Source organism: Aspergillus lucknowensis (genome assembly GCF_044049455.1).
Source record: "Aspergillus lucknowensis strain CBS 449.75 chromosome Unknown BJX67scaffold_6, whole genome shotgun sequence".
Taxonomy (NCBI): domain Eukaryota; kingdom Fungi; phylum Ascomycota; class Eurotiomycetes; order Eurotiales; family Aspergillaceae; genus Aspergillus; species Aspergillus lucknowensis.
Window position 1 is genome coordinate 315,012 of NW_027263550.1, and position 27,176 is coordinate 342,187.

The following is a 27,176-nucleotide window of genomic DNA, read 5'->3' on the forward strand; positions in this document are numbered from 1 at the left end:
AGAACGTTTAATGGTGAAGAAAGGAAAGTGAAAAACAAAGGGAAGAGGGACGATAGGAGGGCCCTTCCCCTCCTGCGACTCAACAAAGAGACAATGATGGAATTCAAGAAAGCTTCGCCGCCATCACCCACCGCTCTGAGAGGCGAAGTAGACGAGTGGAAATACTTGCATGTCTTTCGTTGTGGGTGTTGACACAGCAGAATCATGGAGCATCATAGGGGGCGGTTACCCAGATATATAGCCATAGCCACTTCACAATGTTCCGCAGTCTACACCACTGCAAGCATCCCAAATGCCAGCCGTAACAGGCCACAAACTACGTGGACCATTGATCTGAGCGCACCGAAACCTGAATCATAAATCAAAGCGAGGATTACAGAGCAAACATGCGAATCATATGGTTTGGCGCGCTCATCTTGATGTCGCTCCTTGCCACGTCACCAGTGGGCAACGCCAGGTGCGCTTCGGATGCAGCTGTAGCAGTCGACTCCCATGATCTTAATGGCTTTGTTTTCTGAAAGGTGCTAAACTACCAAGGGTATACGTGTCTGGATTCTGTAGACCATGCCGTCTCAGGGACAATCGTCGGTGGTTGGAAATATAATTGGAACAGCTTGCATTGGCTAGGCCGGGTCAAGGATGGAAGGTAGGGTAATCCTCTTATTTTATATCGCCAGCTTCGGGCTCATCATCGACTTTAGCTAGCCCGTGCTCCTTCAGCAGGGCATTGATCTCATCTGCATTCCAGAGGTGATGGTAAACCTTTCCTTCCTTAGTCTTTCCAACAGTTGCGAATTCGACTGAGATGGGTGGGGAATCAAGTTAGCAAGGCAACCATGATGGTGAATATAGTCTCTGAAACCACTCACTTTTTTCACTGCTCAGTTTCGTTGAGTCCATCGTTTTGCTCAGGACTTTGACGGCCATGGCACATGCCTCCTTCAAGTCACAATCTTCCTTATAGTCTTGCTTCAAAAGGCTCTGAGCGCTCGCGTTGTTCGCCCCAACGCTAGTTGCCTTCCATCCACCGTAGTTACCACTCGGGTTACTCTGATACAACTGGAATTCCCGTAGAGGGTCGTAGCCTGCATAGATGAACGATACACCAAACGGACGAAGACCGCCATGCTGCGTATAGCCCTGCTTCAGATCGCAGAGTCTGCGTACGAGTTGTTCGCAAGGAATTTCTTCACCGTAGGTGAGAAGGTACCGTTGGGCGGCTTGTCGGGCATAGTTGATGAGGATGTTCGCGTCGGCGGTCATACCGGCAACAGCGCAGATCATGTTACTGCAAACCAGATTAATTAACAGGGTAAATTGAAAAGAAAAAAAAAAACACCGGCGGGCCCTGCGTACTCGTTCAATGTGTAAAGTTTCTCGGCAGATGTGTCCTGCTCGAGCAGCTTGCTTGTCACCTTCTTCTCCGCAGCGAGAACAATACCATCCTTTGCTAGGATCCCCAGGGCTGTACCAGCGTGTGAGATAGCTTCAAGGGCATACTCTACCTGGTAGAGTCGCCCCTCTGGGGAGAAAATGGTAGTCTGGCACGAGCGTCATTCAGTGAGTTGGAGTTGCTTGGGAAGAGGTCAAGAGTCAGCATACCCTTGAATCGTAACGTCGTGACATTTTTCAATCAATATCCGAGACAACAGAATAGATGGAAGTACTGGACTCTTGGTCTGCGAGGGAAAACGAATGAGACAGGGGAAGAGCGTTGTGAAAAGCAAGGAATTGACCTTGGAGTGTTCGGAGCAAGCTGCAAGGCATTTGGGGTGAGCTCTCAGCGGCCAGGCAACGCTTGTCACTGGCGCGTCCTCCGCCAAGCTCGGACCACCTTTGGGACGGCCTCGATGGAAAGCTTCAACCACCGCCCGCCGAATGACTTTTTGACGATCCCTGTCCTCTGCATGGGATTATCGCCTGTGGAAATTTTCTTTGGATCTTCGACTATAATGCTCAAGTCTACCTATACTCCCCCTCCTCCCTTGCCACCTGGGTGGACTGAGCATAAAGCACCTTCAGGTTTGCCTTTCACGCGACGATGGCATCAATTGACTTTCTCTGACAACTGGTAGGCCACACATACTACTATAACTTCCAAACCAAGCAGTCCACATATACGAGGCCTCAGCAGGTTACTGTTGAACCTCCTTCATCCGCCCCGCAACCGGGTCCTGTTGTCAATGCTCCGTTCCTTTCGCCAGATACGCTACCTCCCTTCTCCTCTGCACCATATGCGCCTCACGGATATGAAATCTCGTCGTACGGTGCCCCTGGATACAACCAGCCACGGTCAGGGTTTCGCGGAGGAAAGCCGCCGCAAGATCGCCGCCGTCGTGGCCCTGAAGATCGGCCGAAATCGAAACATGCTATACCTGGATGTGGATCTTGGGTCCTCGTGAAAACTAAGCTGGGAAGAAGATTTGTTCATAACCCAGGAACAAATGAGAGTTTTTGGAAAATTCCGGCGGAGGTATTGAAGGGAGTTGTTGAGTTTGATCGTTTGGAACGAGAGAGGAAAGAACGAATCGAACAGGGCGAAACAGTCGTGACAACCGAACGCGCGGCATCAGAAGAAGATGAGGGTCGTGATATGGTTGTGGATGATTTGGCCACCAGGGATATAAGCGAAGAGAGTGACGAGTATGAGGAGGTCGAGGTTACGGACAGTGAGGGTGAAGACGAGGACCACCCCCTCAAGAGACCAAGGACGGAAAGCGAAGATAAGCAGCAACCGGTTGAATTTACGGAGCAGGACATTGAGTATCAACTCGCCGCAATGGGGGAAGACTATGACCTTGACCCTGGCGAATATGGGGAGCCCGGAGAAGAAGGTTGGGAGGAGGGTGCTGAAGGCCTTCCGCTCACGGATGAGGACGCCACGGCCCTGTTTAGGGACCTTCTTGATGACTTCAACATCAACCCATTCTCGACCTGGGAGAAGATTATTGAAGACGGCCGCATCATAGAGGATACTCGGTACACTGTTCTTCCAAATATGAAAGCACGTCGTGATGCATATTCGGGCTGGAGTCGAGATCGAATCCAGACGGTCAAAGAGCGCAAAGAGCAACAGGAAAAGCAGGATCCACGCATCAAATATCTCGCTTTTCTTCAGGATCATGCGACTCCCAAGTTGTATTGGCCAGAGTTCAAACGAAAGTACAGGAAAGAACCTGAAATGAGAGACACTCAGTTATCAGATAAAGACCGAGAGAAATTCTACCGTGACCTAGTCTCACGAATGAAGCTCCCTGAAAGTACTCGAAAGTCCGACCTCTCCGCACTCCTCAAGTCTACCGCATTACATGAATTAAACCGCTCATCAAACCTCGAAGCGCTTCCGCCAACCATCAGAACGGATTTAAGGTACATCGCTCTTTCTCCCAAAATTCGTGACCCTTTAATAGAGGCATACATTGCTACGCTCCCGGCTCCGCCTGAAGAGGATATCACCCCCGAACAGAGGGAAGATCTGAAGAAGATGAGAATCGAACGCGAGAAGCGCGAGGGGGCTCTTGCTGAGCGCCAGAAGCAAGTTCAGGAAGATAAGCGACGGCAAAAGGGTGAGCTTGCCCGTGGTAGACACCTTCTTGAGGAAGGCGAGGCGGAGATAGAGGAAGCGATGAAGATTAGGAAAAGTGGGCTTCGAAGCCATATAGAGCCGCAAACACAGCCCCCAGGTGGGGAATAAGGACAGAGTATTGTTACGATTTAAAATCGAATCTACTGTACAATATCTATCATTCCGAATCTGTGATGCGAAACCTCGAGCTTTGGTTGATCTCTATTGAATACAGAAATTCTCGTGCGTAGAGTACAACCTTGCGTCATAACCATGAGCTAGCACAGCAGATGGGCTGAGTTACGGGCTGTAGACCGGGCGTAGTAAAGAGCACTAAAATATACTGTAACATTTCAAGTTGTCTCGCGTAGAAATGGGTATCAACGTAAAAAGTATGAGCCCTTGACCTTTTCTGTAAAACATGACGCCTTCCCAATTCCGGTCCGTCTCGCAACCTTCCGTAGTTTACCTAAATCTCCAGTTGTCCCAGTCGTCATCAGCATCGTCATCGTCATCCTCGTCCTCGTCCTTGTGGCTACTCGACCCAGCGTCTGCTACGCTCACGGAATGCTCGGGGGGGCCGGTAGTCGCAGCCCCGTCCGACTGGATTGGTTCTGCGCTATCCGTTGCGCGCTTCACCCTCAGCTGCTCGCGCATCTGCTTCAATCTCCTCACCCGCTCCTCTAATTGCTCCATTTCATCAAACTCTTCCTCTAAGAATCGAGCCGCATCTTCTCGTTCGCCCTCGGCCTCTGCCTCACGATTCCGTCTGCTCTCTTCCTTCTCCTTCTCTTGCAGCGCGGCCAGTTCTTCCGTGGAGATTGGCGCAGCAGATATAGTCGCAGCCGCAGCGACCGCAGCCGGCCTCTGTGGAACACGGGTTGGCGCGACTACGTCACGTTCGAAGGCAGCCCATTCGTCTTCATCGACCGTCTGAGGGATCACGATTACCTCAGGCTCTTGTGAATAAGGTTGCGGTAATACTTGTGTGGTGGGTTCGACTGTTTCTGGTGCAGTTTCGGGTTCAATCGGAGTGTCTGTTCTCATGGCATCCTGCGGCGCGGGTTCGATGTCATCGTTTTCGGCCATGACCTGAGTACTGGGAGGTCGTATTTGTGCACTCGCGAGAAGTTGGTCGGGGTTCGTGTGTCTGACTTTCTTGCGTGTGACTGACTCCGAAGGGTCTACCTTTCTCTTCTTGGTGACGCGGTTTGCTGTGCTCCCTGTCTGGGGCGATCCCCTTCGGGAGGCAAGCTCGCTTCGGAGCAATGATCGGACGTCAGCCATGGTGGTCAGGAGAGATAATTGGGGAGATGTGTTCGAATTATATGAGTGAATTCTTAAAATGTCGGGATCGAGATATCTGTCACCGTGGAATCGTGTGAATCGAGGATGCGGGGGTCTGGAGAAGCTGATCGAAGGCGCGGAAAAAATAACGCGACGAGAATCATGGCTGGCGTCTGCCAAGCCTGTACGGAGCCTCAATAGTCACGTGATAATACCTAGCGCCGACGCTAACTCCGAGGCTCAACGGCCTCCCATACTTGTCCGATGTGTAAGGAGATGACACTGAGCTGCCCGAGAGCGAGAGGAAGACAATGCAGGTGGAGGCTTAGTTTTAGTATAAAGCCTCGGCTCTCTACGTGAAATCCTGAGTCTTAGAATTACAAAATACTTGGGATTCTTGGTGCCAAAAGAGCGTAGCTCAGAACCACATTCAACTGCAACTCCTCTTTGATTGCGGCCTTGACAGAGCGCTTGATTCCGGCCTGAAACGCCTTTTATGTAGGTACACGTGTTTGGATTGGAAAACTGCTGCGACCCGGCGTCTCTGGAACTCTACCCTCAGGAACGTCCAATACCCTTTGCTTGACTTCAGTCTTCGAGGGTTGAATATCCGTAGGAAGTTTCATGACGTAGTTGAGCAAACTCCATGCACTATCACTAGCGTCTGTCTCCAAGTGTCAGAACCGCGACAACAAGCCTGCGGACGTGCTGAACCCCAACCAAGACCGAGCCAACTATAATTCTGAACTTACAATGGCTGTCTACTATTTCAGGGCTTTCCGCTCATTGGGGCACCCTTGATCGTGCTTTTCGATCATTCATGTGTCCGTACCGTACGCAAGGCGAGTCGTCCGGCCTCTTGCTCGAAAAAGAGTCAATCAAGATACCCAGCCCCGGCTCAACCGAATGCGGGAGTCATAGAATAAGCGACGATAAGTTGGTCGTCAGTTTTGAAGCACTATGATATCGGTTAAATAGGTACCCGCCCACATCGCGTATGGAAGGAGACAGGAATAAGTGGAGTCCTTACTCTCCATAGCCCTCCTACCCCCTCGTCCAGCCCAGGGGCAAAGACGCTATTTACATAACAGAAGACCGAGTCAGTGTCTTTACAATCAAGTTTTTTCCTGAGGAACTTGACGACGGTCTCAAACTTCTGCGAGGCGCTGATCTTGAACACCTTATTTTTAAGAATGGGAGCAGACGCCAGAGGTTGGAACCGGACGGTGACTATCAGGAGATTAGCTCAAGTGGATAGATAAAGAGTGGAGGCCGAGGGGAAGGCGTCAATCGATTGGAGTGTTTTATACCCTTGCCAGTGTCGACGGCTTCAGCATCAGCCAGAGCTTGGTGGGCATCGCGTGGTAGACTCGTCAGAACCATTGACGCCGACATTGTCAGCGGTAAATCTGCGCCATGCTCATCGTCAGGTATAGGCGCGTTTCTAGCGCTGGATGTCTGCTCTGGAGTTTCCCTTCGGCTGGTTGGTCTGCTGCGCTGGTTCGGGTTGGAAGAGGTGTGAGTGGAGGGAACCTGAGAAGATGGCGAGCTCATTGCTGACAGGGAGGCAACCAGGCGTGTTTCCTACGATTCTCCAAGAGAGCTGGAGGATCTTGCTGAGCTGGCGATGGATGAAGTCGAGGTTGGAGAGTCGAAGTGATATCACAGCCTGATGTTCTCAGGCACCAATTAAAATGGTCCAAAGCATTGAGTGCCACCTGGGCTGCTGCAGTCCTGCACCCACCCAGACTCAACCTAACCAGGACAGCATTCTCATCTTGAATTCTTTTAGCTTTAGGGCAAAATATATACGCGGAATTAAGGGATCCGGTGCTCGAATTTTATGAATATCGAATTTATTCAAGCGATCAAGAACGAGGGTGGATGACATCATTTGAGATTTGAGCGACTGTATCGGAAGAAGAGGGCCTTTGGCCACGACACTACATAGATCCTCCTTGAACCTCACTGGAGCTCAAAGGGACGATTCACTTATCGCGCTTTTGCACTGTCTCTTGTGCCACTGCCATGGCCCCGTGTGGGAAGGCAATGTTGTAGGGCTGCAACTGGACCTACTAGGAACTCCGATGAATAGAGAAAACACATGAGGACTCCAGGGCTTATGCTTTGATGTCTAAGTCAATCTGTAATGTTATTATTGGGCTCTTGCACGAGCATTGGGCGTACTTTCTGTGTCGCTCTGTCCCGTCACCCCCGCTCGACGCCCACGGATGATCGATCGTTGATCTTGCAATCGCCTGGGTTATCCAGGATATTGAGTCCTCATTCGTCGCATCCCATGCCAACTGTTCGACTCTTCAGCCATGCAAGAGCGTTTGAAATGAATCTCAATAGACTGTGGATTAAAAGCTTGCCACCTTGTAATGAGGTCGACCTTGTGAGGGTGGACGAACAAGGGCTGAGTAATCGGGGTGCGTAGCACCTGACCACCCCCCTGGAGCGAGTGACTGCTGGGCCTGACTTTGGGAGCTGCTCGGGGGCGTTACTGGACAGAACCATACGAGAACATCCTCTGGCCCTCCCCAGCGTCCCTTTCCGCTTCACTTTACTTCTTCCTTCACTTCCCCCACCTTTCCGTGTCTCCTTTCTCTTTTCTCTTTGCAGTCTCCTTCCAACCGCACTTTGGCCTCGTTACTCTCCCTGTTACCTCACTCAACTCCTGTCCAGCCAACTGACGACTCACTCCACCTCCGTCTTCGTGCTATCTAACTCCGTCGCCGCCCACCTTGCAATTGGTTTCCCCGCCCCGGATTGGAGATCTCTTGGATCAAAGCCTCGTTACATAACTCATTTTTCGACGCCCTGCGGCCTTCGGTCGCTATTTCGGTCGAATAGTCTCTTTGTGAGAATCGAAATTATAAGATTATTCAAGATGAGCAGCCCCAAGCGGAGAATCGAGACTGATGTAAGTGGCCCTCCGGTTGCGGATAAGTTGGCAGATGAAGTAACGTTTGGACTATTTTCTTTCCACAGGTTATGAAGTACGATACCCCACGTTCATCGCACACCTCTAGCTTGGGACTAATCATTTGGCAGGATGTATGCCCTCCCCGCCAACTCCGGTGCCTTATCAAACTTCTTTCCCTGCCGAATACCTTATGACGCTCGAAGATGGAGGCAAGAGACGACGGCTTGAGACTGATTGGTTGGTTCTTAGGTTGATGAGTGACTACGAGGTCACGTTAGTCAACGATAATAGTGAGTTGCTTTGGGCCTATATTTCCTTCCTCGGTGCTGACTATTTGGCGTAGTGTATGGACAACTGCGTCTCGCATGGGAATTGCAAAGTGAGGCTTTCACTAACGTCTCATAAACCTTCTAGGCAAGAATTCTATGTTCGCTTTAAGGGTCCTGAGGAGAGTAGGTCTCGCTCGAACCCTGTAACATCCGCGTTAGCCATGCTGACACACTTATCACCTCAGCGCCGTTCGCGGGGGGTCATTGGAAAATCCATGTCGAGCTACCGGATCAATACCCATACAAGAGCCCAAGTATTGGCTTCGTGAACCGGATTTTCCATCCCAACATCGATGAGTTGTGAGCCAGAGATCGACCTTTCTCCCCATAGGGCATTGCTAATAGCCGGGACAATTTTAGATCTGGCTCCGTCTGCCTGGATGTTATAAATCAAACGTGGTCCCCCATGTACGACATGATCAACATATTCGAGGTGTTCCTTCCGCAACTACTGCGCTATCCTAACCCATCGGATCCTCTCAACGGGGAAGCCGCCGCTATGTTGATGCGGGAACCCAAAAGCTACGAGGTGAAAGTGAAGGGTACGTTATTGCATCGTGACCTTGAATTTCTACCGTGCACATACTAATACCGCACAGAGTATGTAGCCAAATACGCAAGCAAGGAGGCTGTGGACGACGCAGGGGAAGACACAGAGTCCGAAGACGAATTAAGCTCTGCCGGTAGCTATGAATCCGACGGGGAAGAACCAGCCGGTAGATTGGATGACGTCTGACTGTATAAATGGACTTGATGAGTGATTTCGCGATATTCCCGGGGATTCCGTATTAGAAATTTGTTCTCGACGACGTTTTGTTTACTTTGAAATTTCGGCCCCATGATTTGTTCCAGGTTTTCTTATCGGGCGTTATTGCGACGGAGTTTTAATGTTGATGGTTTATTTGTTACAGTCTAACCACTGCCCACAGGCAGCGAAGCCAGGACCGAATATAGCCTAGCCAAGGCAGTGATGCGCGTTGGGGAGTTGGGGACATGGTATGCAAATATCTTAAACTCTAGCCTTGTATGATGCGATTTGATCACAGTTTTCACCCCTCATGTTGTCCTATAATCCGCATACTGGCCCTTAGTGCTTATATAAATTACCAACCGAATATTTACCAACACCAAATCTCTTCTATCTTCACGTACCTCGGGGTAGTAATCAGGTCATACACGATTGCGTTCCTCGCGGTTGACGACTCGGGCCCCAACTCCACCACGACATCGATGGACCCGGGACCAGTGTTTCAAGGTTCTCTCATTCTACCTCTAGATGAGTTTGCCAGGCATGGGCACCACCGGGGTCCCCGCCGCTCTTTGGTTCTGGCCACAATGTACCGGGTTACGGCCGCACGAGGACATCCTCCGTGATAAGAAGAAAGAAAGCAAGGACATCCAGTAATGCTAGGAGTACTACCTTTTCTGATCGTACTCGTGATACCAGTTGCCATTCGTGTGCTGCGTTCGGGGTACCTTCAGCATGGCATATGTTTCACGATCAGGGTTCCTGGGCTTTGGGTGCGGATTCGCCGAACTCGTTGAACTGTTCCGCGCTCCGAAGTCCTAGGATTGTCGACAGATTCCTGTCCATAGTGGTGGGCACTAATAACTACTTCATGGTAGACTAATTCAGGTAATGTACATTGACCCCGTAGTATAATGATGCACAAAACACGCCTCTAGGATAACGACTCTGAAGGGGAAACGAGAACCCTAACTAGCAAAAAGAAAAGTCTGAATGTTGAGCAACGAAAAAAAAGGATATTCATGGGGCATTGCGAGCTGGAAGACGCCTGAAGAGGACACAAGGAAAGATTGGGAAGGGAACAGAAGTGGACAGTGAGTAGACGGGAAAATAGATCGGGTGACCAGCGAAACCATAGGGGGAAACAAGAGAAAGGGAGCGTGAATGGCTGGCTGGCTAGTTGCTTGGATTGGATCGATCGTAGCCTCGTTCATTTCATCTCAACAATCAGGGGCCTTGGGATTTGCTCATGGAACCTTAAGAACACCAAAGACGTCTTTGCCGCCTCCGTCATCAGTGCTGGCTCCTGGCCTTGATCGTTTGCCCTTCCGTGGATTTATCACCACCTCACCCCAGTGTTTGGCGGAGCCGGGCTTTGTCGACGTCGACTCGGTGGGCGCATCTGGATCGGCTGTTGTGACTATCACCGAGTGTTCGCAGCCTTTTGATGAGGCTGAGGAAATTGAGTTGTGGAGGGTTGCCTGCGGTTGGAGATGGGGTTGAGGTTGGAGAGACCAGATGTCGATAACAGAGCTATGTACATTAGCACCGAGTTCTTTCGGTTCAAAATCAAGAGATGCGGTAACGCAGAGAGCCGCTCACTCTGATGTCCGTTGGCAGATCGCTTCCAGAGCCTCTCGCTCGCGCCTTATGTATCCTGGATCGGGCTGGTTCGACTGCTGACTGTGATTGAGAGCTCCGTAGCCATACCCAGGCTGATAGATATCTTCATCGAGCAACCGTGAAGACTCAGGCTAGAAGAGTGAAACTCGTGTTAGCGTTAGGATATACCGAGCGAACACGCTCACTTGATGAGACCACCGCTAGAGATTGCGGAGTAGCGGACAAGAGACGTCAATGCAAGAAACGGAGGTATCACTCACATCGCTATTATGGCGACGACCAGCCCCAAGACAGGAAGTGCAGATACCCATTTAGACGTTCAGAAACGGTCAGGCGGAGGGTGATGCGCACGCGACATCCAAGGGTGAGTTAGTTACCCGAGGGGTAACGGCGGGAGTAAAGGTGGAGTGGTTGGGGAGTCAAAACTCGAAAGCATAGGCAGTAAGTGGTACGAGCCTGACTCCAGAGGCACAGCACCACTGCACCAGCCTGTGATGCGGGGAAAGCTGGTTGAGGATGGCCTGCTCCAGAAGGGTTTGCAGGACGAGAATGAAACTGAAGACCAGCCACGGCGATGACCAGTCGCAGAGGCGGAAGTGATCGGCGGTCCTCAGGCATCCACAGCCCGCACAGTCCGGCCTTCTCGCTATGGGAAGAAGGGAAATGAAAACTACGGACCCATGGACTGGGCTATATCCAGTGTAGTTCCCGAGCCTGGATTCGTTCAAGGAGGCCCTCCTTCTTCTTTGTATGCGAGACTATATAGATCTACACACCCTAGAGGCATGCATGAGAGGTAATACATTTCCGAATATGAACAAACTGTGCGGTCTGAGGGAGTCGATGGCAACAGCCATGGTGGTGGCCGAAACAAGTCGCCCAACAAGCCCTGAATACGAAAGGAACCTTCGGTCGAGATATCTGCTTACTTGGAAGTACTTATGCAATGACTGTCCGGAGGAACATTGTGCTGATGAGCCAATGCTGCGTCTTCGTGTACATATGATCGAGGCTGGTGAACTTCCATTGAATTTGATCAAGATCGAGGTTTCTGAATTCCCGGGATCCAAAGAGGTACTGCCATACGGTACGGATAAGGGTCTGTCTTGACGGGGAGGATACATCCCAGAATGCAAGAGCGGTTGATTCATTGTTTTACATTGCTTTGGATTAATCTGAGACCTGATCCCCATCACCTGGTCATGTTCGCTTGGATGGGCAGAGAAGGAAACGAAACATAACTCAACGACCAAGAACATAGAGAAAAGAAAGTTGAAAAGTAAAGCTTGAAAAAAAAAGCAAAAATGCTGAAGAAAATCAAAAAGGAAAGAAGGGGACGAAGAGCAGAGCAGCCATAAACAGAGGTAAGTTGGGGAGAGATTGGAGAGACCTAAAAATTCATACAAAAGGGCACAAAAAAGGGTACCATGCCCCTGACCTTGAGTAATTCTTCCCTGTTTTCCCGAACAATAGATTTACGGAATACTGAAAGCCTAATGGATTCCTTGCTCGCAATTCTTCTTGGTCAAGACAAGACGGTTCCGGTATCATTTCTATCAGCAAGTGAAGTCGGCTTCCGACATTACTATACTGCGGACATCTATTAAAATGGTACTACTTAATCCCTGCTAAACATGCTACTCCTCTGCCCATACTGGCTAGGGGGTGATCTCCGTACCCATACATGGCTCTTACCACCGTCCCATATACATTTCTCGTGCATTGTCCATCTCCGGGACGTGGCCGCAACTACTCTTTGATGGTGGAAATAGCCTGCCCAGATTTTCGATGTTCGCCAGTCATCATCTACACACGACAATCACCGAAACGAACCCCCAACTCAGCGCGATACCCAAACCGTCTCTCCTCTGCATACTTTCAGTAGCTGAACTACCATCCAAGCCGTCGTTGGCTTCCGATTATAAGCAGGGTACCACCCTCGTTCATCATGTTCGACCTTCCAAACGCAAAACGGTACGTTCAAGCTCAAGCTCAATACAACACAACACCAAGATTAACAGCCTTGTAGCGTCCGCCGAAACGAACTGCTCTCCCGAACCTCCTCGCCGTCTCCTTCTCCACCCCCAGAGTCCGCATACCCCGATGCTCAAGCGCGGCTCAGCGCCCTCCTAAACCTCGACCTCGGTCCCGCGCCCCTGCAAGAACACACAACCGCCCAAGAAATACCCCAAAAAGGGAGCAAAGACGAAGACGAGGAGCAAGAATTTGAATTTCGGCTATTTTCTGCCCCTGCACCCGCGCCTGCCCTTGCGGCTCGAGTATCAGGCGGGGAGGTTCAAAGGACAGGTACAGATACAGCTACAGGTGACTTCGGCACGCAAAAGTTACGGATCCGATTACGGTCTCCGACGCCAACGACGGGAGGGAGTAGGGAGGGACGGTTTGTGAACCCGTTTCGGGGATGGAGTTATTATTTCACGACTCCGGGGTTGTTTTCTGGGGAGAACAAGAAGAGTAGTGATGACGAGGATGCGGAGGTGTTGGCGAAGAGAAAGCAGTTTGCGGATGTGGCTGTTACTGGGGAAGATATAATGGGGTCGTCTAGTGTGCCTTGGGTGAGTTTGGTTTCTTTACTACGGGATCTTAGCTATTGTCATTAGGGGCCGGGTGCGGTATATGGTGTGGTATGCGTAGGAGGCGAGCGCTGATGATCTTCTGCTGATAGCCAGGTTGCCATTTGCCTTGGCGGGTGATTCGCCTGAAGCGGGAACATACAAAACTGCCTCTGGGGGAAAAGAGTATGTCGTCAACTGCTACCACGTACGTTACAGAGTCGGCAGAACGGATATCTCTGTCTCGCAAGAAACCAGGAAAGAAACGTCGGATTCAATTAAGGAAGCGTGCAGTAATTGCTGAGAGGGCGAAAGAGACCGAGGCCGAGAAACGCAATCGAAAGAATCGAGAGAAGAAAATTAAGCGGAGGCAGAAGGCGAGGGAGCAAAAAGCTGCGACCGCCACAGCCGGTCATGAGTCAAACTCGACGGCCCTAGACCAGACCGGCAAAAACAGCAAAAGTTCCGCAGAAAGTGATTAGACGGCGAAGACCAACGTTGCCCCCCCGAGCATAGGACTAGCTTATCATGCTGATGATCCTCATTCTGCGTGGAATCTGTTCATTCACTATTCTATCATTGTGGATCATCATAACAGACAACGGTCACAGTATGTATGATATGGGAATTAGTGACATTAGCGATTCCCGGATCCGAAAGGATGGATAAAGACCACAACTAGCAGGAAAGGCAGCACAGGGTATTGTACGGAATCTTATTAACGATAAAAACGGTATCAGGATTCAGCAAGTTCGAGATTGGGTATGAGTGAGCACAGGGTAGTAACATGGTACGAGATCCAGCTATGCATAACTGAACATCGGGAAATCATAAGTGATGACCACGACGCAGCGGGTCAGTTAAGGGGCAAGACATCTATTTTGATTCAGCTTTGTACGATCAGTAGGACTTCGTGTACCAATCGGAGGCTATAAAACTTACTCTTCGCGGCCTCATTAGCCGCGGTAGGTTGCGCAGGTTCGGCAGGCTGTTCAGCGGGCTTCTCGTCCTCAGCGGGCTTTGCAGGCTCAGTTGGCTCAGCTGGCTTTTCCGATTCAGTACCCTTTGCAGGCTCAGTCAATTCCGCAGGCTTCTCAGATGGGGTTTCGAGTGGAGCCGTGCTTTCAGGCACCTTGGACTCGGGGGCGACTGGGGCCTCGGCCGGAGCCGTTTCAACTGGGGCCACGGGAGCCGCAGCAGCCGCTGGGGCTTCAGTCTTAACCTCAGTCGTGGGCTCTGCAGGTTTTTCCTCCGTTACAGGGGCGGTGGGGGTAGTTTCAGTGGTCTCGGGCTTTGTTTCGGTAGCTGGGGCGGTCTCAGCGGCCGTGCTTTCAACAGGAGCCTCTTCTACGCCACTATCATTAGTATATTGACCACAGAGGTTGGGGAAGCGAGCGGGAGCGCAAAAGTATACCGAGCTTGGGCTGTTCCGTAGCAGGAGCGGGCTCGGCAGGCTGGATTTCGGTTGGCGCAGCAGCAGGAGCTGTGGTCTCTGCTGGCTTGTCCTCGGGCTGGCCCTCCGCTGGAGCAGCCTGCTCCGTCTTCTTCTTCCTGCGGAAGATGGCCTTAAGGCCCTTTTTCAGCTGCTGAAGCGCATCGGGGGCTGTTTATTGGGGTACATGTCAGCCAAGTTGGCCAGTCCGATGCGGACAAGCGGTTCGATCAGTCGCAACGGTGGGCAAAAAAGAGAGTCTACTCACGAACGCCAGGCATTTTGACCAAGGTAGTGGGGAGACCAGGAGGAGGGGCGCTGTGCGGAAAAGGAACAAAGCGACAATGAGAAACACAGGGATTCTGGAAGGAGGTCGGATCACCGTCGATGCCGGACAGCGGCTTGACACTTTTAAACTCGCGCAATTGCTCCACGTGACGCAGCACGGTCCTTGATCTCCTTCGCCCTTCATTTGCTGGTGTCTTTCTCCTTTTCTGACCTGGCTTGTCTCTCGAGGACCCCTCACCCGCGCTGGTTTGGTCTTGTTTCCCGCTCTTGTCTCCACGCTGGGGAAACTCCCGGTTCCCTGCGCCTGCTAATTGGCCCGTGTCATTGCTCGAGCGCAAGTTTTAGGCGCTGGGAAACCGAACTTTAAGACGATGAGGGAATGGTTAGCTCCATTGGTGGCCTCCGCGCCATTGTTCCTCTCTGATAACGTCGATCTTGGCTTGTTTACGCTTTTCCAGTCGTGGCTGTGCTCCAAGCCGTCGATGGCCTCATCTTTTCTCTCCTTCAGGCGGTCAACGATCCGGCCCAGGCTCGACTTCACAAGACGAAAATCGCTTCTGCGACCTGTCACCAAACAGTCAAAAACTCGTGGACAGCATTTCAGCCGAATTCTTTGCTGAGCTCGTGCTCGTCATTGCAGCCCGTTCCTGGATCCCGCCTCAATCCGCTCCTGTCTCCTGACTCCTGAGACTTGGCTCAAGAACCACCTTGCCTGCGGACGGCTCGCTGGCTGAAAGCTTGCGGAGTCGATTGTGGAGCCTCGTATCAATGAGAGAGTGCCATTTTCCATGCTGCTTGTCGAGCCTCACAGCGTCAATTGCAAGACTGGTGACAGGGACGAGTGCCGCTCCTCAAGCGGTCAAGGATGCCCGACGAGTCTGACCTCAATGTTTGATGGCGGAACGTGGCCACATGAGCGCTTTGTCGGGTCTTTGGCGGGCAATTGTGAAGCCAAAATCTCACTCATCCTTCGAACAAGTGAATAATGGAGACCCCGGCTTGCGAGAGCCAACAGCACTCCATGCTCTCTTGGCTTGAAAAAGAGAGACCCTTCCTCATCCATCTTCCCTCACTGACTGCACGGACTGCACAAGTAGACAAAATGGTAGATAAGCGCGATAACGAATTGGCCACTCTCAACGTGCCTGGATCTCGGGCCTTTCAATCGCAACCATTGGGCGCGTCACTGACCCCGACTTGGCTTAATAATCAGTGGAGGCTGTCCACCATCGTGCCTTCACCCCAGTTCCCGCAATCTTTGGGGCGTTCTTCTGGTACCTGTTCTGATTAAAAAGTTAACTTGAAAGTTTAATTGCATGGTCCACGCTTCCTCGATATGCCTTCCGACCAATCTCTCCCCGCTGCTCCTGCGGGAACAGCCAGGAATCAACCGATCTCAGAACATACGCCGCTGTTGGCTGGTCAGGCTGAGACGTCGGTCGAGGTTGAGGAGCCCAGCACAAAGCGATTACTGATAGTTCTGGGGAGTATATGGGTAGGAGTCTTTCTCGCAGCACTGGGTATGGTCTCATACCACCTTCCGTGAAACTCAGTATTAATCAATGCTCCAGACACCACGATCGTCGCTACTCTGACAGGGCCGATATCATCTTCGTTCAATTCATTGTCCCTACTTTCTTGGCTAGCTACAGCCTATCTAATATCCAACGCGGCTTGCCAGCCGTTATCCGGGCGCTTAACCGACATATTCTCCCGAAAATCGGGGCTCATCTTCTCAAATGTCGTCTTCGCTGCAGGGAACCTCATCTGTGGCCTTGCCCAGAGTGAATGGACCATTATTCTTGGGCGAGTTGTCGCGGGAATTGGGGGCGGTGGTCTGACAGCCATCGCTACATTTGTCACCTCCGATCTTATACCTCTCCGCAGGCGCGGGGTCTGGCAAGGAATCGGCAACATTTGCTTCGGCCTCGGAAGTGGACTCGGTGGTGTATTTGGTGGGTGGGTTCACGATACGCTTGGTTGGCGCTGGGCTTTTTTGATCCAGATTCCCTTTATCGTGGTGTCTACTATTCTAGTCGCTGTGACCGTCAAGATTCCCGCCAAAGATTCGCAGAAGGGTAAACTCAAGCGCGTGGATTTCCTCGGGGCAGTCACGCTTATTACTGCACTCATTCTATTACTTCTCGGACTGAATACCGGAGGAAATAAATTGCCCTGGACACATCCCTTTATCCTCACGACGCTACCTCTTTCTGTCGTGGTCCTAGGTATTTTCATCTATATCGAAGCAAACAACGCGTCCGAGCCCATTATTCCAGTTCGCCTTCTGCTTGACCGTACAGTACTGGCGGCATGCCTGGCCAACTGGTTTTCCACAATGAACGTGTATGGACTGCTTTTCTACATGCCGATACTCTTCCAAGTCCAAGGGCTCTCTGCTACAGCTGCAGGTGTGAGACTGATCCCTCAAGCTGTCGGCGCTTCCCTCGGATCCCTCGGGGCTGGTGTCCTGATGCGCTCAAGTGGCCGCTATAAGGTCTACAATTATATTACTATGCTCCTTCTGGTTGTCTCTTCTGCCCTTATCTGCACTCTAGATCTCAACTCGCCAACACCACTTCCCCTTCTTTATTTTCTCCTCGTCGGGACGGCCTATGGGGGCATGCTCACCATTACCCTGGTTGCCCTCATCTCCGCAGTAGATCATGAACATCACGCGGTGATCACTTCAGCGTCATATGCATTCCGCAGTACTGGAAGCTCTATCGGTATTACCATTGCGTCTGCTGTCTTCCAAAACATTCTAAAGAACGGACTCTGGTCCCGTTTCGGCGACCGCAAGAATGCACATGAGGTGATCTCCCGCCTTCGCGACAGTCTTGGAGAGATCCGAAAAGCGCCAGCAGACTGGATTCCGGGAATCCTGGACGCATATATGGATTCGTTGAGGGCTACATTCATTACATTACTTGGACTTGCTGTTCTAGGTGCGCTGGTTAGCGTCGGTATGCGAGAGCATAAGTTGCATTCAAACCTAGCGCGAAGGAATGAATAAACACGCTATCTTCGCTATCGAATGGCCAGCAGGAGAAGGCACGCACGTGCAGTAGGAGCACCTGGGAAAGAGTCAACTCAATGCGGGAAGAGAATTACGTTTCCAAATTTGCAATAGGGCTTGGACAGCATGTACAGAATACCTTTGATCAATAATGAGCATCGGCTTGATATAGATCCATGAAAGAAACTTTGCAGGTGGTGCCCTGCGCCTTCCTCAATTATTAATGGTGTCCGATCTGAGCCCAATTTCCTTGCTTCCAAGGTTGGCTCTGGGAGACGAGCGAGCTGGGAAGGAGCCACCTGCGTTGACCTCGGAGACCCTCAGCCCTTCCACTTCGAGAAACCATGACGTGTGTAGAAAGCTGGCTCTCATTGGCTTGGCTGGAGAGTCTTCAACGTTCATCCTGGGGGTTACGAGTAGTGTGCACCTGCAATGTACCTCGTTCCACTGGGCAGCAAATTGACGGTTGGCCCAATCAAAGCCACGGGACAGAAATTGACACCTCAGGCGACTAAAGAAATTGCAAACGATCTCGCCGCTGGTAACCGTGACCGCAGTGCTCCTCGTCAATCCACCACGCGCCATTCTCGCCTTTTGCCTGGTCAACCGCGGCTGTGGCGACTTTGCGAAGATTCAGCTTTTGATAGCGCCCCGACCCTTTCTCCCGACTCCATTCTACTTGCGACGACGGCGACAAGGGTAACTCCGCAGCTTGCGACACGGAGGATCCTTCGCAGATGTCTGGGTGAGCAGCTGCTGATACAACTCACCGCTCCCCAGGTCCCTGGTTCGCCCACCCAGTCCTTTGACACGAGCTGCATCGCAGGAATAACTATCAGCTGTCGATCTGCGCCACGGTTCCTTTGGATGGATTGCATGGTGTTCTGTGGTTTGCTGGTCAAGTGCTTGGGCTTCAATCTGGACCGTCTTTGTGCATCAGATTGATCGGGCCCAGTCGACGCACTTGGTACTTTTTCTCGTTTCGCTTCCTTCTCCCAACTTAAATCTCCAGATCGCACGGGCTGCGAGTCTTTTCACTCTTTCCTTTTCTTCACCTTCGACGAAGCAAGACCAAGTCCCTGTTGCATGACCACCCCAGCCGATAAGTTCGCATTTCTCACGGGCACAAACAGAATTTCCAACGTTGATCCCCCTACCATTGGCGATCGAATACTCTTCTTTCGAATATACTTTTCTTCGCTTTTCGTTGATGGCTGTGGGTTTCCGAGTGAACAAGACGATATCTTCGACGGCGATAAAGGGCGGCGAGGCCAAGATTGTCGGATCTAGTGGGATGGACATTGCTGAAGAACCCGGTGCGGGTACAGTAGAAAACGCAAATGGACTGGAAATATTTCCCCAAAGGCCTGCAAACCATGAGAATATCTCATCGGCGAACCGTCGCAAACGGTTATTAATATCGACTGACAGCGAATTCGTCGAGAATGTCCTTCCTTCCCTCGTACGCCACCCGAGGATTGAACTTAGATTCATTACCGACGAGCCGTCCGCCCTTCTCTCTAGTACAAACAAGGTTCCCCACTATATGGACACAGTGGATAGTAAAACCTTCGAGAAGGAAATTGGCGCTCGAAGATGGCTGAAAGCTAAAGCTGCAGAACTTTGTGAATGGGCTGACTTGTTACTCGTCGCTCCTGTCGATGCAGGCACACTGGGCTCCATGTTGTCTGGCCTCACTACTACTTTGACCCTGGCTCTGTTGCGTGGTTGGATGTCGACGAAACCTGTCCTCCTCATCCCGGGAATGACAGTGTCAGAATGGCAGAATCCACTTACGGAGAGACAGCGCGAAGAAGTTCGTCGGTTCTGGCCATGGGTTAAGATAATTTCGCCTGTTTTATGGAAGTTGAATCCGCCCGAGGAGCTTATCCAGCTACCCTGGGACGGATTAGAGGAGCTGCAAGAAACGATCCAAGCGACCCTCATGCTATCCCTGTCACAGGTTGCGACAGTCCCTACTCAACCTCCTGGACCGGCCATACAGGTTGTGGAAAAATCTACACCCACAATTGTGGCGCCGATGGTCTCACAGTCATCCTTGCTGAGGCCAAGTCTTTTTGAAAAGAAAAACACGCACTTCCTGCCGCTGGAACTGTGGTTGAACGTTTTCGAAGACCATCTTCATGATTGGGAAATCGCCAAAGCAGTTGGCATCCCAACGAAGCTTCCGGTTCCGAAGGAGTGGCAAAGCCACCTTCTAAAGATGTCAGCACCGGCTTCATTGGAATACACCATCCTTCGAGGCTCATTCGCGGCTATCAAGAAACGCATCGATAGCTTGCCACGATGGAAGCCATTGTCTGACTTAGCATGCCATCTCATCTTCAAATTTTCACGAACTGACATCCTTTCCTATCTTACTGAACATCATCTTGACCTTCTCTGGACAACATCACGTCTCACAAACATCCCGTACCGCGCATCAGCAATATACGGTAATCCCAAGATTCTAACTTGGTGGCGAGACGCACCGGCACTCCCTAACAAAGAATACATTGCGGACGCCATGGACGGTGCTTCTCGTGCTGGATTTGTCAATGTTCTGGAGTGGTGGCGAACTTCAGGCCTTGAGCTTCGATATACCGAGAGGGCGTTAGAAGCTGCCAGTGCAGAAGGACGTGTTGCGGTCCTCGACTGGTGGAAAAAGGCTTCAGAGACTGCTCCATTCAGCCGCCCCATTCCTCTGAAGGTCGGCAAATCCGTTCTCCTCGCGGCACAATCCGGGCGGACTTGTTCCCTTGCTTGGTGGGATGCATCAGGTATCCCGTACACACACGCGGAATCAGTCGCCCGGATAGCCAGCACACACGGGCACGTCCACGTTCTCGAATTCTGGTACAGGTTGAAGGGCGCGAAGATGATTTTTGACTGCCAGGTGCTAGTGGGACCGACCAAGAACGGACATGATAACGTCCTCGAATGGTGGCGTCGCAGCGGGCTCCGCGTGGAATTCAAGACCTGTGATATCGAGGAAGCTCTGGAAGATGCTGATCCTGTGTCTGGTGCTGAGGAGCGAGTCCGCCGCTGGTGGGCGCGCAACGGTCTTAATCTCGGCGTTGGGACCAGTGAGTGGATGAAGACAAAAGTGCTGTAACCGGCGGTGTTGGCCATTAGTAATTCTCCCTTTTCTCTCTTCTCCCTCCTTCCCCTTCCCTAAATAATGATGTGAGACAATTTGTTATGTTTATAATACCCATAATTGTTGGCGCGGATACGGCATTTCCTTCTCTACTATTCAATTTGCAGATATGGTGCTTAGAACATTGTTCGCCGGGATATAGGAGCACATTGAGTGATTTTCAATATATTTCATTGCGTCGTGTTTACCTCATTGATAGAATCTTCGATCGAACGATCTTAGAGTCATTTCGGGAATCCAGGCCGGATCACCACGTGCTATCAGAGCACAGCCCTATGAACCGGGCAATTCTAGCCCAAGGTAGGCCGCGACGCTCCGTATCGGCACTCATCCGCCGAAACGCCAGGCTGCGATGAATTGAGACTAGGTCAAAAGGGTCCCAGTAAAGCCAAAACGCCATCTCCAACCCCAACCCATCCATCATTCTTCGAAAAGAAAAAAAAGGAAACCCTTCTGCACCCAGCTCAATCCCCAGTCCCAACCTCCAAATCCAACTGCACCCCATTCCCAATACTGTAATCCGCTAATGTGATAAAGTCCTTGAATGGCCGTTCGCCCTGCCTCTTTAATAGAATCTCATGCGGTTCACGACCGATATGCGCTGCGACTAGAGCCTTGAAGTTCCCCACAGTATCAGATGGAAGACAAGGGATTGCGGCTTTCGTGCCGAGCCGGTCGTTAACGTGGACGACTATCATTTCTTCGCCGGCCCCGACGGGGGCTGCTTTGGCCTTTTTCTCCTTTTTGGGCTTGTCTTTGGTGTCTCGGTCGCGGTCGCGGTCGCGGTTGCGGTTCCTATCCCTGTCTCGATCACGATCCTGGTAGCGATCTTGGTCTCGGTCTCGGTCTCGATAATCGCCCCTGTACCGATCATACCCGCGATCACGATCTCTATTCCCATCACGGTCTCTTTCTCGGTCACGATCACGATCGTACGGTCGACGCGGGGAGCGATTCCGATAACCCCGGTCTAAACGGGAATCGGCTTCATCGCCGCCATCGCGGCGCTTTTCTTTCCACCGAAAGCCTCCATGCGATTTTGGGCGGCGAGGTGGCGAGCGAGAGCGTGAGCGTCGGCGCTCTTCGCGAGCGGCGTCAGACATGGCGGGATTCGAGCTCCAGATATTTAGGTATAGTTGGATCGGGGTGGTGCTATTCTGAAAGTCTTGGACTCATGTTGTTGTGATCATGGTGTTTGTGGTTGCAGGGAGCTCAAGGTTGGAAAGGTGAAGTTTGGTAAAGCTTGGGTGACTAATTCACTCCTGTTGGAAGCTTGGTTGGGAAGTAAGTTATCCTGCCTGATGTGGCTAGTGTACCTGGGCCACTTTCCCGACAGCGACGTTTGATCACATTCCGTGGGTTTTTTGGCTGTAATCTGTTACAGTCCGAGGATTGTGGTTTTGTTGAATTGGGAGTCAAAAATGAAGATTACATTGATCATTGGGCTCGTTCACATTGTTGCTGTGGTACATATTAAACATAGATGGACCAGTGTATGATTTCCCCACGAAGCATGAAAAAAGTGGGAGAAATTGCGCGCATTGGCGGATGACGTGTTGGTTAGGGAAACACAGAAAGTCAGTCCATTGAACTACGGCCAGAAACCATGTTCAACGAAAACAGGACGAGAGGGAAGAGGGTCAATCAGGGCGGTAGTGGTACAGACCCGGAGTAAGGATCTCTCGCTCTTTAGACCTCCTTCCTGGAAGAAATTTAGCCTCAGGTACCCGAGAGAGGATCTAATCATACGTACATTGTTTGACCAAACTGATCCACCGCAGGAGTTTTGATCGCATTCCGGTCACCAAAGGGATTATTCTCATCGTCATCGTCGGCTTCAAATTCCGACTCTGTCTCGCTGTCATATGTCGGCCCGTGTGTAGATGACGAAGGAACGGAAATTTTCAACGGCCGAGCAGGTCGAGGGGGTCTAGAAGGATTGATAGACAGTCCTGTAAATGATTCGTTGAGATCGCTGTCGCGATCGGGGGTCCAGCCGCTCTCAAGAACGTCTTGGTCACTGTCGCTATCGTAGTCCACGCTCTTGTCTAAGACCTCAAATGCCATCAGAGCTGAAACCAATTCCTCATTCGCGTGGATCAAGCTGCCCAGGTATTCCTCGCTCTCCACGTGCTGGATGTACCGAAGAATTTGACGGCGTAGTTGTTTACATGTTTCGAATCTGTTGAGGACCTCTGCATCTTCGCTCACACGGTGTGTTTCACGGTTGACTCGTTTCAGCGCATTGAGTAGGTTTGTGCTGGCAACGGAGGAAGAAGCAAGAGTCTGCAACATCTCGGGTTTCTCCTTTTCGAAGTTGAAAGATCTGTTGTACAACTTTTTCTCCTTCTTCTCCTTTTTCAGCGCTTTGCTGGAAGAGTGCTTCGGACTACTCAGGACCGTTGAAGGGCCATTTCCGGCAGACACAGATACCGTATGCCCCAGTTGAGGCTCAGTGGTGTTACCAACATCCCTCAAAACCTTTGCCTTTGCTTGATTTGCTGGTTGTTTCCGTTTCGGAAGCTGCTTATACAGAGCAGTGACTCGTTCCATACCAGGGGTGTCCTTGTAAGATACCGCCCATTGTCCAAATAGTTGTTTGCACTTCTCCTTCACTAACGGGTCAGAAACCGAATCGGTAGCAGCAATTCGTAATCGCTCGAGTAACGGTTCGTCCGCGAACTCCCGGAGGAATCGGTCTCCGGCATTTTGGATACAGAAGTCGAGGATCGTAAGAGCCCTTAATTGACGATGAAGATTCCCATACTTCCTAGAGAGGTGTCAGAAGAGATGTAGCCGGTAAGAAAAGTACTGACAGCTTTTTGCGGAGAGCGCGACTCGCTTCCGTCGGACCGCTGGCTTGTATGCGGATGGCTTCGATGAGATCGACAATTCCGCTCCAATCCTCGACTTCATACTGCTCACTGGTAAGGACCTCTATCTGCACGGTGACAGCCGAGTACGGCTTCTAGAACGAGAAGTTAGTCGTGCTGGTATCTAACTATCTAACTCTTGGGTCGATGGGAGGTGTTGGGGATACGGCCGTTTGGCCCGATGTATGTCGCGTGTGCATATATACTGAAGCAAACAATCAGTAACTTACCGTAGAATGGAACATAATGGTATTCCTTCGCTGGGTTGCTGACCCTTGACGCTGGTCCAATGACAACACCCCAGTGCTGCGCAGTGGTATAGTCCGACGGTCACAATTGCGTAGATGGGTCGGAGACTCCTTCGATGGGGATGAGATCCCGATCTGCGGAGACTCAGTTCAAATAACAACGAGCACCGTGCGTTGGAATGTTGAACCTTGACACTCCGGAAATCTCACGCCAGGTCACACTGTACCAGAGCTCCACTCCAGGGAAGCCGGTGTGTGCCGCGATCACCTGAGTTGATGGGCTTGTCCTTGAGGAGTGTTGCCCAAGGCAAGCTGATGTGCGGGATGGCGATGGAGCACAGCCACGGCTTTGTTTATTGCGAACAACATTTGGGAACACCCCCAGTGAATTGCGTCTGCCTCACACGTCATGGAAACAGGGCAATCTTGTGACAAGCGAGTGCCCCGCCGTTTCCTGAAGAGGCTTAGTGCGGGGATGGACGAGGCATGACGATGTCTGGCCCTCGAAAAGCCTTGGAAAATTCAATCCGGAGTGGTGATACGAGGGTCTGAAAAGCTCCTGCGATGTTCAATTAGCAACAGGAAGTCCCTATCTTCCAACTGTCTTCGATTCAATCCCAGAAGCACCCCCGCGTGGGCGCCAATGGGTCTTTGGCCGGCGAATTCGGCAGATCCTTCCTCCATTTGCCAGCCCCGTCTCTCATTCTTCTCTCGCCTCGTTCTCTGCTCCACCCTCTTGTTGGGGGTGAGCGTTGCCTTAAAATCCTGTCACCGTTTCAATTATAATCCCCTCCTCTCCTCTCAATTCACTATCTCTCAATCTTGTTCCCACCTTGCAAACATGTCTTACGAACGTGAACGCTACATCGCCGAGCTCGCGGTCCAGCGCGCAACTATCCTGACACAGAGGGTGTTCAACGAGAAGGCCAAGGGCACCGTTTCGAAAGATGACAAGTCGCCCGTTACCATTGGTGATTTTGGGGCGCAAGCTCTTATCATCCAAGCGATTCGCAAGAATTTCCCCAACGATGAAATTGTAGCCGAAGAAGAAGCAAGCACTCTCCGCGAAGATAAGGCCCTGAGCGCCGAGATCTGGAGGCTAGTCAAGGAAATCAAGCTGGAGGATACGGAGAGCAACGAACTCCTCGGTGGCACACTGCCAAGCGAGGATGCTATGCTGGACATCATCGATGAAGGGAAGAGCGCTGGCGGTGCCAAAGGCCGAATTTGGGCTCTAGATCCTATCGATGGTACTAAGGGATTTCTCCGAGGGGGCCAATACGCAGTCTGCCTCGGTTTGTTAGAGGACGGTGATGTCAAGGTGGGAGCCATCGGATGCCCCAACCTCCCAACCGACGATACTGCTACCATATCGTCTTCGATCGGCGTCGACCAGAGCAGCGGTGCAGGCAATGGAGTACTCTTCTCTGCCGTCAAAGGACTCGGGTCTACCACTCGGCCGCTGACGAACGGTTCCCTCGCCGACAGCAAGCCGATCTCCATGCGCCCTGTCCCTGACATTTCCCAGGCCGTTTTCTGCGAGGGAGTGGAGGCTGGACACTCCGCTCAGGGTGACAACGCTGCCGTTGCCCAGCGCCTCGGCATTACCTCACCAAGCGTTCGACTAGATTCGCAGGCCAAATATTGTTCAATCGCCCGAGGGGCAGGTGATATCTATTTGCGACTACCCGTGAGGAAGGACTACCAGGAGAAGATTTGGGATCACGCTGCTGGTGACCTCATTGTACGTGAGGCAGGTGGCCAGGTGACTGATATATATGGCCATATTCTAGATTTCAGCAAGGGCAGGACCTTAGCTGCAAACAAGGGAGTCGTTGCTGCTCCCAAAGCCATTCAGGGCGAGGTTATCGACGCCGTCAAGCACGTCCTAAAGCTCTAAAGGATGGCTTGCTGTAAATATGACAAGATGTTGAAACGCCACAGTTGGATGCATATGGTAAACCCAATAAAAGTACATGGAAATAGCGACCCCTTCGCCAATACAAAGAAGGGCACTTGGGTATGAATATACAAAATCCGTAACCGACACCACCCCCAGAATCGTAAATGCGCTGTTTACCGAATCTTCTTGGCCTTCAATCTGACGGTCTCCCCGTTGACGAAGATACCTTTGCCCTTGTAGGGTTCTGGCTTTCGCCATTCCCGGATTTCAGCGGCAAATTGGGTCACGGTTTGCTTATCGGTACCCTGTAGAAGGATGCGCGTGGGCTGCGGAGTGCTTGCCGTCACGCCCTTTGGAATTCCGAGCTCGATGGGGTGTGAATATCCAACTTTGAGTGAAACAAATTGTTGACCGGGATACTCGGGCTCGACGGTGGTTGCTGTTGACTCGACGCTAGCTCGGTAACCGACACCAACAAGACTTAGAATGCAGATGTGACCCTCCGACACTCCCAAAATATAATTTTGCAAGTTAGCTCGGGTGGTTCCTGTTATTTCCGGTCTGTCAGACGAGCCGTCATTCCACTCAGATCAAGGGGAGAGAGGACGCACCCCACATGGCACGCTGATGTGCAATTGAGGAATCTTGAACCGATAATGTAGCTTTTCGAATGGATTCATCGTGTTCAACGTCGACGAAAGAAGGGATACTCAACGTTAATCGGCCTGCCATGGGACAACATCGTTAATTCCGCCTTCCGGAGATGAGGACACGGAGTGTACCCTACCCAATGGCCCGTTGACTTCAATTGCGACCTTTGGTTGATCCTTAGCCTGTCCTCTAACGTTGCTCTGAGGAAGATCGACGAATTTCAGAGTGACCCCGGGGGGAATTGAGATCGCTGCGCCGCCAACTCGAGATTGAGCTCGGGGTGTCGTCGAGAACGAGTGTGTTTGTTGGTAGCGGGACAATTCGGGGGCGAGAGAAAGCGGCGTTCTTCGCATCAGAGAGCTGCGTACTAGCTGCCGGAAGCAGCCCTGTTGTATTAAATTTGACATGGTCGTGGACGTTGTAGTATCTTTGTTGTAGAAACTCTTGGTGTGGAACGCGGACGGATTTTCTGGCAGGGCGGTTATGGATCCAAACACGGTTAGTTCCATCACGTGGCTATCTATTGTATACTGAGAAGCAGATGAAGG

General features: G+C 51.4%; 15 protein-coding genes across 15 annotated transcripts; 7 read left to right on the plus strand and 8 right to left on the minus strand.

The window, feature by feature from the left end:
* Positions 1-433: 433 nt before the first annotated feature.
* Positions 434-1,796, minus strand: pre9 (proteasome core particle subunit alpha 3). Its single transcript, XM_071026640.1, has 4 exons — positions 1,603-1,796; positions 1,357-1,541; positions 870-1,288; positions 434-800 (listed from the first exon to the last, which is right to left on the minus strand). Exons 1-4 carry the CDS (start codon positions 1,624-1,626, stop codon positions 661-663), a joined length of 768 nt encoding a protein of 255 aa, XP_070889292.1. The 5' UTR covers positions 1,627-1,796; the 3' UTR covers positions 434-660.
* Positions 1,797-1,952: 156 nt separating this feature from the next.
* Positions 1,953-3,694, plus strand: BJX67DRAFT_370279 (FF domain protein; the record flags this gene model as incomplete). Its single annotated transcript, XM_071030893.1, has 2 exons — positions 1,953-2,022; positions 2,076-3,694. 2 exons carry the CDS (start codon positions 1,953-1,955, stop codon positions 3,692-3,694), a joined length of 1,689 nt encoding a protein of 562 aa, XP_070889293.1.
* Positions 3,695-3,746: 52 nt separating this feature from the next.
* On the minus strand, positions 3,747-4,981 carry BJX67DRAFT_279720 (uncharacterized protein). Its single transcript, XM_071026638.1, has one exon. It carries the CDS (start codon positions 4,850-4,852, stop codon positions 4,031-4,033), a length of 822 nt encoding a protein of 273 aa, XP_070889294.1. The 5' UTR covers positions 4,853-4,981; the 3' UTR covers positions 3,747-4,030.
* Positions 4,982-5,750: 769 nt separating this feature from the next.
* On the minus strand, positions 5,751-6,406 carry BJX67DRAFT_370280 (ubiquitin-like protein ATG12; the record flags this gene model as incomplete). The annotated part of the gene is made up of 3 exons (XM_071030894.1): positions 5,751-5,810; positions 5,883-6,082; positions 6,163-6,406. 3 exons carry the CDS (start codon positions 6,404-6,406, stop codon positions 5,751-5,753), a joined length of 504 nt encoding a protein of 167 aa, XP_070889295.1.
* A 1,339-nt stretch (positions 6,407-7,745) lies between these two features.
* Positions 7,746-8,991, plus strand: BJX67DRAFT_390961 (E2 ubiquitin-conjugating protein UBC8; the record flags this gene model as incomplete). Its single annotated transcript, XM_071034697.1, has 6 exons — positions 7,746-7,778; positions 8,011-8,071; positions 8,201-8,233; positions 8,296-8,410; positions 8,471-8,652; positions 8,710-8,991. 6 exons carry the CDS (start codon positions 7,746-7,748, stop codon positions 8,844-8,846), a joined length of 561 nt encoding a protein of 186 aa, XP_070889296.1. The 3' UTR covers positions 8,847-8,991.
* A 686-nt stretch (positions 8,992-9,677) lies between these two features.
* On the minus strand, positions 9,678-11,022 carry BJX67DRAFT_345215 (LAMTOR1/MEH1 family protein). Its single transcript, XM_071028337.1, has 3 exons — positions 10,742-11,022; positions 10,461-10,612; positions 9,678-10,391 (listed from the first exon to the last, which is right to left on the minus strand). The coding sequence occupies exons 1-3, from the start codon at positions 10,790-10,792 to the stop codon at positions 10,106-10,108; spliced, it is 489 nt and encodes a 162-aa protein (XP_070889297.1). The 5' UTR covers positions 10,793-11,022; the 3' UTR covers positions 9,678-10,105.
* Positions 11,023-11,321: 299 nt separating this feature from the next.
* BJX67DRAFT_345216 (uncharacterized protein) lies at positions 11,322-11,815 on the plus strand (the record flags this gene model as incomplete). The annotated part of the gene is made up of 1 exon (XM_071028338.1): positions 11,322-11,815. The coding sequence occupies one exon, from the start codon at positions 11,325-11,327 to the stop codon at positions 11,589-11,591; it is 267 nt and encodes an 88-aa protein (XP_070889298.1). The 3' UTR covers positions 11,592-11,815.
* Positions 11,816-12,290: 475 nt separating this feature from the next.
* Positions 12,291-13,941, plus strand: BJX67DRAFT_280367 (DUF2011 domain-containing protein). Its single transcript, XM_071026645.1, has 3 exons — positions 12,291-12,455; positions 12,511-13,057; positions 13,168-13,941. Exons 1-3 carry the CDS (start codon positions 12,430-12,432, stop codon positions 13,534-13,536), a joined length of 942 nt encoding a protein of 313 aa, XP_070889299.1. The 5' UTR covers positions 12,291-12,429; the 3' UTR covers positions 13,537-13,941.
* BJX67DRAFT_378302 (uncharacterized protein) lies at positions 13,931-14,767 on the minus strand (the record flags this gene model as incomplete). The annotated part of the gene is made up of 4 exons (XM_071032317.1): positions 13,931-13,944; positions 13,997-14,401; positions 14,469-14,657; positions 14,755-14,767. 4 exons carry the CDS (start codon positions 14,765-14,767, stop codon positions 13,931-13,933), a joined length of 621 nt encoding a protein of 206 aa, XP_070889300.1.
* A 1,016-nt stretch (positions 14,768-15,783) lies between these two features.
* Positions 15,784-18,008, plus strand: BJX67DRAFT_280477 (major facilitator superfamily domain-containing protein). The gene is made up of 2 exons (XM_071026647.1): positions 15,784-16,294; positions 16,346-18,008. The coding sequence occupies exons 1-2, from the start codon at positions 16,111-16,113 to the stop codon at positions 17,788-17,790; spliced, it is 1,629 nt and encodes a 542-aa protein (XP_070889301.1). The 5' UTR covers positions 15,784-16,110; the 3' UTR covers positions 17,791-18,008.
* Positions 18,009-18,870: 862 nt separating this feature from the next.
* BJX67DRAFT_280299 (uncharacterized protein) lies at positions 18,871-21,162 on the plus strand. The gene has a single exon (XM_071026643.1). It carries the CDS (start codon positions 19,004-19,006, stop codon positions 20,906-20,908), a length of 1,905 nt encoding a protein of 634 aa, XP_070889302.1. The 5' UTR covers positions 18,871-19,003; the 3' UTR covers positions 20,909-21,162.
* On the minus strand, positions 21,163-22,324 carry BJX67DRAFT_280298 (ubiquitin-like protein HUB1). The gene has a single exon (XM_071026642.1). It carries the CDS (start codon positions 22,054-22,056, stop codon positions 21,418-21,420), a length of 639 nt encoding a protein of 212 aa, XP_070889303.1. The 5' UTR covers positions 22,057-22,324; the 3' UTR covers positions 21,163-21,417.
* A 1-nt stretch (position 22,325) lies between these two features.
* BJX67DRAFT_280327 (LSB5 family protein) lies at positions 22,326-24,210 on the minus strand. Its single transcript, XM_071026644.1, has 4 exons — positions 24,057-24,210; positions 23,770-23,921; positions 22,707-23,723; positions 22,326-22,655 (listed from the first exon to the last, which is right to left on the minus strand). The coding sequence occupies exons 1-4, from the start codon at positions 24,069-24,071 to the stop codon at positions 22,643-22,645; spliced, it is 1,197 nt and encodes a 398-aa protein (XP_070889304.1). The 5' UTR covers positions 24,072-24,210; the 3' UTR covers positions 22,326-22,642.
* Positions 24,211-24,612: 402 nt separating this feature from the next.
* Positions 24,613-26,528, plus strand: BJX67DRAFT_280376 (3'(2'),5'-bisphosphate nucleotidase). Its single transcript, XM_071026646.1, has one exon. The coding sequence runs from the start codon at positions 24,718-24,720 to the stop codon at positions 25,972-25,974; it is 1,257 nt and encodes a 418-aa protein (XP_070889305.1). The 5' UTR covers positions 24,613-24,717; the 3' UTR covers positions 25,975-26,528.
* BJX67DRAFT_378308 (mitochondrial 54S ribosomal protein uL6m) lies at positions 26,151-27,137 on the minus strand (the record flags this gene model as incomplete). The annotated part of the gene is made up of 3 exons (XM_071032318.1): positions 26,151-26,524; positions 26,589-26,702; positions 26,765-27,137. 3 exons carry the CDS (start codon positions 27,135-27,137, stop codon positions 26,151-26,153), a joined length of 861 nt encoding a protein of 286 aa, XP_070889306.1.
* Positions 27,138-27,176: the final 39 nt, after the last annotated feature.